Source organism: Agrilus planipennis, unplaced genomic scaffold (genome assembly GCF_000699045.2).
Source record: "Agrilus planipennis isolate EAB-ADULT unplaced genomic scaffold, Apla_2.0 scaffold179, whole genome shotgun sequence".
Lineage (NCBI taxonomy): Eukaryota > Metazoa > Arthropoda > Insecta > Coleoptera > Buprestidae > Agrilus > Agrilus planipennis.
The window spans coordinates 533575-540567 of record NW_020438885.1 but is presented as its reverse complement, the minus strand read 5'-3'; the positions used below and the strand labels follow the sequence as shown (position 1 = coordinate 540567).

The 6993-nt window shown below is 30.8% G+C and overlaps 1 protein-coding gene across 1 annotated transcript in view; it reads right to left on the bottom strand.

The window, feature by feature from the left end:
• Window positions 1–3946, bottom strand: part of LOC108740520 (putative glutathione-specific gamma-glutamylcyclotransferase 2) — a 5193-nt gene extending 1247 nt beyond the window's left edge. Inside the window, exons 1-2 of the mRNA XM_018474865.2 lie at window positions 3301–3946; window positions 2084–2119 (exon numbers count right to left, since the gene is read on the bottom strand). Of these exons, the coding sequence (XP_018330367.1) occupies window positions 2084–2119; window positions 3301–3516 (252 nt within the window). The 5' untranslated portion in view covers window positions 3517–3946. The remainder of the gene's footprint in view (window positions 1–2083; window positions 2120–3300) is intronic.
• Window positions 3947–6993: the final 3047 nt, after the last annotated feature.

Sequence of the window (6993 nt, the reverse complement as noted above, 5' to 3'; positions counted from 1 at the left end):
TCATTAAATTTATTAATTGCTTCAGGTAACTTTAGTTTTTAACAAAATAAGATCAAGTAATAAAATATTTACCGCATTTAACTTTTTAATAAGCAACGGACATCATTTTTCTTAACAGTTTGTCTTTTAATAGCAATTTATTGAAAAGAATATAAAATATAAAAATTATGCCTCGAATGTAAAACTAAGCGGGCTTAGAAATTTTGACGAATCGTTCTCTTGGCGTGCCTGCGTGATAGATAGCATACGACGCCGGAGGGTCCGCGAATTTGATTAAATTAAAGTAGTATTTTACAAAAATATTGATATAAAACGGTCTCTATAACATTATTAAATGTTCGGAATCAGTAGTGCGTCTTATCAAAAGTAAAAATAAAACGAAAAAGTCGCTATAATATAGTTGTGAATTTTTCGAAGCCTGAGCCGCAATGGATTATGGGTAAGGTTATGTTGACAGAACTTACGATTAGACATACGAGTATAAAGTTATAAAATTCTCTTTTCGAAATTTAATCGTGTAGATATGCAGTGCAATAATATAAATAACAGAGATTAAAATATATATACTATCTGTTACCTATTATGTAAGTAAAAAATCATTGAACTAAAATAATCTTATTAAAGGACAATAATGCACTGGTATCGCTACTGTTATGAAGTTATGGATATTGTATATTTTCTACATTTACTACACTTTCGGAATAGTTAAATTAAAAACTGCTGTCACGTAGAATTTTGAATGAGAAAATTAGATAAATTAAAAATTTAATAATATCTCAATATAGTGCAATTGCCAACATCCGGCGTAGGTACTAGTATATACCGCCAATTGTTTATATTAACTGTTTAATAAAACTTTTATTAATAAATTACACTATGATAACCTTAACACATACATCCTCATAACCCTTTAAAGGTTATTGTTTATTAGCCAGTAATTCTTTTCGGAATTTTCAATTTGAGTAGAAATGATTTATGCAATTAACATTAGCTGAGATTATTATAATTCTACAAATGGGCCACACAAAACGAATCAGACTGATATAAATTTTGAAACGTACAATTACGTATTGTTAATTAAAATTAAAATTGATCAAAGTCAATTACGTATTACAATACTTAAATTCATTAAACTTGATGCTTTTGGATTTTAGTTCAGATAATTATGAGAACATTGATGCTTATTTAGAAACAAAGATTTTGAGTACATAGATAGTAAGATAGTATTATTTCAAACAGACATAAAATTAACTACTTAATATATGTAACAACCAGCAGTCTTTATTTATCACAATTTCCTTTAATATTGGTCATAAATATGGAGTTTTGGCTTGCTTTCAGCAGCTTCATATACCCATGGTGTCTTTTCTTTCGAGTATTTTATTTTTAAAAGTATGTGGCGTACGTACGTACGTACGTACATAAAAACAGCTCGTGCAAAAATAAATTTTATTTTAGAATAGTGCGATCTGGCTTTAAAAAATCCGATAAAATAAAACGCAATTATTCTGTTTCTTGTTAAAACAATAGATTCATGAAGAAAGTGCTTAGTTAAAATGAAAAAATATAAATAGGTTAAGTTAAAGAATTACTTAAAAAGTAAAAAGAGCATAGCAATAATGTTTTCCGAGATACGGAGCATTACACTTATCGTTAAGAAAGAGTTCGTGAATATGAAACATAATCAAAATTAACAAAAATATTGTGACTGGTATCAGGCTTTCGAAATACACTTTAATTATAATTCATTGGTGACTTGGCAATATTTACGCACGAAAATGATCATTTATTATGGTTGTTACTTAACTCAAGTTTAATATTTACACTTTTCTTTTTTAAATGTTGACAAACAGAAACCAATGAACTGTAAACCAGGAATGAATCATAGTAAAAACCAATAATTTAATTTATCTATTTATTTGGCTTGAATAAAACTGCAACTGTTAGATCATGCTGTAATAAAAGTTTATTTTGATTACCTTCCAATTCTCTGATTAAATTAAAAAAAATATGCAGCTTGATCATTTTTAAATAAATAGAGCAAAGCAGTATGAAGAATTAAAAAATATAGATATGTATTTACCTCGTTATCCTCCACCAAAGTTGCTACTCGACCAGGCTGAAAGAAAATCCAATATGATATTTATTGAAAATAACAGTCAAAATTAAAAAACGAATAATACAAAATAACGCTTGGTAATGTTTCATTCTATTATCTGGCATTTTAACATTATTAACAAAGACTACAACAAGTACAGTCTTTGATAAATTTAAACAAAATTTTGTGAAACTTTATAAAGTGTTACTTTTATTATTCGTTTATCTAAAAAACGTTTCACCAGGTACCTGCAAAACATCCTTATCGATTAAATAATAGATAATTTACTTTTTGAATCAGTCTGGCATGTACAGCAGATGTTTAAAAATAGTATAGCTAATCGTAAGTGTATAGAACTATTTGATTCACGTTTCAGGAAGTATAATTTTGTTACGGTAATTGGCTTAAAATTAGCCACTATAAACTCGGTTGTATGCAAAGCACGTTTTAAGTCAAAATTCGATACAGCAATATGTTTAAAGAAAGTTGCGCAAATAAGGTGTTTAAAGGTAGACACACGTGTGTGTAAAATGTAAAACAATAAGTTATATTTTAAATTAATTACAATTAAAAGTTGCCTAGCGTAAACCATAAAAGGTTGATATTAATTAGCTGTGTATGTTTTACAATTTAGTTACAAAAAAATAATAATAGGAATTCCTTTTTTTTTTCCTAAAAACCAAAGACATTTGTGAGAGAATAATAAAATCACGTTTTCTCATTTGTGAGAGGATAATAATAGGTATTCGAAATTTAACACCAAGGGAAACTGTTGTGTGCAAACCTCAATGGTAACAGTATATCTACCTCTTATAAAGTATTAAGTTTAAAAACGGTTAAATACAAAAAAAAAAAATACAGAGTTACTATTGATATCAACTTTGAATGTATTTTTCAAAACAAATAATCAGGTTTATCTATTTAATCGTAATTATAAACCCCTTAGAAAACAAATAACATTTTTGCATAAATATTTTCGATTGAAAAATATTTACCTATCTTGTTTACTGAATGCTTAAGTAAAAGCTCTAATTTTCAAAGAAAATTTAATGAACAATATAATGACGCGACTAATTTGAAGCGCAAAGAAAGTAACAAAGAAATGGGTTTACGACGAATAACTGTTTCAAAGTCATTGACATTAACTATTTTTAACAATGTAAAATTAGGACAAACGTGATAAAAAGTTTTTACAAACCGACCTGCTGTTCGGTGCCTCGATGAGTGCTGTTTCCCTGCCAAAATCTTCTAGAAAACCCCCTTATGCAGCCGGCAACAGCTTTGTCGAATGTGAAGCCAGGGTTCCAGCAAAGGGACCCGTACCCAAAAACCCATAAAAACTTGGTGTCTTCGACTTCGATGGATTCTTGTAAAGGGACCACCAACCCCCTAGACGAAGAACCAGCCAAGTTACTCATGTTTTTCTGGCTGATGCAATACCGCACCGTTTCAGGCGAGAACTCACATTCGCGATACTTTTCGAGTTTTGAACGTAGTGCGCTTGATTCCGTGGAAGTCAACGACGCCGGGTGGTGGCATTACCCACATTGTGGCCGACAGCACCAAGTTCTCGCACTGAGCATACGCAGTTCGCGTGTTTCTCATTCGAATTTGGCAGTCAATTTTATTATACAATTCGTATTTGACTTCGCAAATCCAGACAAATTAACATGATAAGTTGTCTAAAGCTTTGAAAATGGGAACACGGCTGTTGTCACTCATTGACGAGTGATAAAAGGGAAATAAAACTCTTGACGTACTTGATAATAAAAAATGTTTGTGAGAATAATGAGCACAAGTATGTAATCATTGGAATGATTGAACGTTGAAGTTGAGTTATCATTGGGCTTAAGCCAACATTGATTGCAGATTAAATAAAAAAACATGTATATACATATATAGGTGGGCACTTTTGCATCTACTATGACCTTGGTCAATAAATAATTTTTGAAAAATACTGCGACATCATCCTTGTCATTTAACTGTGAATACAGAACAAAATGATACTTTTATTTAAATTAATATAAAACACAATGATGTATTAAGCGTTTTCTGTTGTGTTTTATTATATATATGAACCTATACCTACACAACATAGTTTTAAAGTATAGTTTTTGTGCTATGTATAAACTTTTATAAACATTATTTTGTTTTATAATTCAATCTGTTGCATTATATATTTTTATTTTGTTTCAGTGTTCATCAATAAGTATATAAGTTTGCCATTTTGATGGGTAGTCCGCAGTCGGCATCTAATGTAAGTCCTTTATATTTATTTAATTCGTATTATGCTATTATCCTTTTGTTTACAAAATGCCATGTGACTATTTTGTAGCATTTATTAACGGATACGCTTATATGCGTTACCTTAATTACTTTTTCAAATTTTATATATTTACGTACATGAGCGACATCTTTTAGAAAGAGTTATGACTTCAGTATGAATTACATACATATGCTGTCTTCTTTATAGAAATTTTAATTTGTAGGAGTTTTCTTTTGATATAAAACCCAATAGATGGCTCTTGTTGTACGTTTTCGTAACACAAAAGTTTCATTTTTAAACGTACTTGTATGTACAATTTATTTAAAGTTTCGAAAGTTACGAAGTTTTTATTTTAACTAAATTAAAATTTAATATAAAAACAAGGAAAATAATGCTCATATATTGGAGAGGTAACAGTGAAAAAATTATAAGTTTGTAGGAAAAAGATTTGTGAAAATGCTTTTTAACAATTAATAGGATTATCAAAAAAGTTTACAAATCCTATAATCAGTTAGGGAAGGTAAACCGTATGTAGAAATAATGGTAGTAAATTATAAGTTTATTTAAAAATCCCGACATGAATTAGTAGGGATTATGCTAAAATTATTGAAAATCTTGAGGGCATGTGGGAAGCAGGTAAATTTCCGGAGAGTGATTTCCGAAATACGAAGGTTGTACGGTGGACACCTGTTGCCAGCTCTGTTTGGGAGAGTTTTTTAATGTAATATCCTCCACCACATGGTTTATTGTGTTTTTCCTTCCTCAATTCTTTTACAATCACACACACACAGGCGTCTAAATAACAACCCTCGATACCTGCCTACCATTCATACAGAATCACCCTTTTAACATGTTGACAAAATAAAACTCTTTTTATATAATGTAAGAACATTCGCTGAGTCAGTAGAGACTTTTTTAAGATTTGATAAAAAAAGTAGTCAAAATACTTCCGGGCTAAATAATTTGATACCCATCTAATATGCATATGATCATCATAAGGTCGTCAGTCCTAAGACTGGTTGACCACGCACCTGCACTCTTTCCTATCCTGAGCTAAGCTTCGCGTTTCCCTAAAACTAGAATATACCACATCCTTAACTATTCGGTTATGTTACCATAAATGCCCGAAGCGCACTGGTTTGTGTAAACAACCACCAAATTAATTGGGAATGTCGGTTATTATTCTTTTAATAACGATTTCGGTCATACACCGGTTAAAATGATCATACACCACGGCGACTTGGTTAATCTCCATTATGACCTAAATTACGACTATTCGTAATTCGACTTGCGTTACTTGGTGCTTTATTATGGTGTACAATTACAAATATCCTTATCGCCTTATATTCAATATCTGTAAGGCGGCTTTTCCCAACAATAATTCGCATAATTTGTTAATCGTTGTATCTAAGATTTACAGAATAGCGTTGATGTGTAACAGAATTCATTCAAAAAGTTTAATTATATAATTTCGGACTTGCACCAACAAAATTGGTGAATGTCGGCATGCACAGGTGCATCCTAACATTCACTAATGACGGACATTCTCAGTAATAACATATACCTACACAGAAAAATGACAGTATGCTAAATCGTTACCTAATAATGAAGTAAGAAAAATGATTCCTGATGATTAATTCAATGTTCTTTTGAAATATTGCGAACCTTCTATTAGTAGACATTAATAGTGATTCAATGTCATACATTTCGTGCTATTACCGTGTAAGTGGCTATGATATGTAAATTGTAGTAATGTTTCTGTTCAAATGTACTTAATCGTTGTTGTATACTTGTAGGAATATCGTTGTTTACTGGTTTCAAAGGATACGTAACGTAATATAATGTAATCTTCTCTTCCATTTTTTTATATAATTGGTATCCTTGACATTTAAATATGAATCTTTAAACATACACAGTATCTACGGTTCCGGTTTAGTATGTATAAGCTGGAGGCTTCCGGGCTGAAAAATTACTAGGAAGAGTTTTGTTTATTAAGATTTACGTTTTATGCACAAGGTACAGTTACAATAAATACTGTAAGTTGCCACATGCTTGCTTCTCCTACGACTATCAAATATGGCTTTGAAAGTTGCTATAAAATTAGTACACGCATTCATACACATGCCGATTTCTGTTTGTACCTATACATACATATATATATATATATATATATGAGTTGTGATCAGGCGATGGAACTCTCACGAAGCAAAAACGCACAGAAATTCAATTATGTGAAACGGGGATGAAACTAGCCACGCGATTGGTTAAATTACGAAACATTTGCCGCGAACCGTCGCAGAAATCTAATTTGATGCTTCTGATTGAATTTGCCTACGTCATCAGTGCTTCGTGCAGTAGCTACCGCAATTTTGCGACAGGCCTGAGACGCGTTTGGTACATTATAACATTATAAGTTCATAAAGTTTGGAGGTGGAAGAACGTGTTTTCGCGTTTCTTAAATTCAACTTATCGAGCTATTTTTTTCGCAAAATTAGTTCTAATTTGTTCTACGTCTGAAAGGTTAGTTTGATTGATTCATATTCTATTATTATTCTTCGTATTTGCTCACAGCATAAATTAAATTGACAAAATTTTTAAAGGTTATATCTTGAAACAGACATCAGGTGGC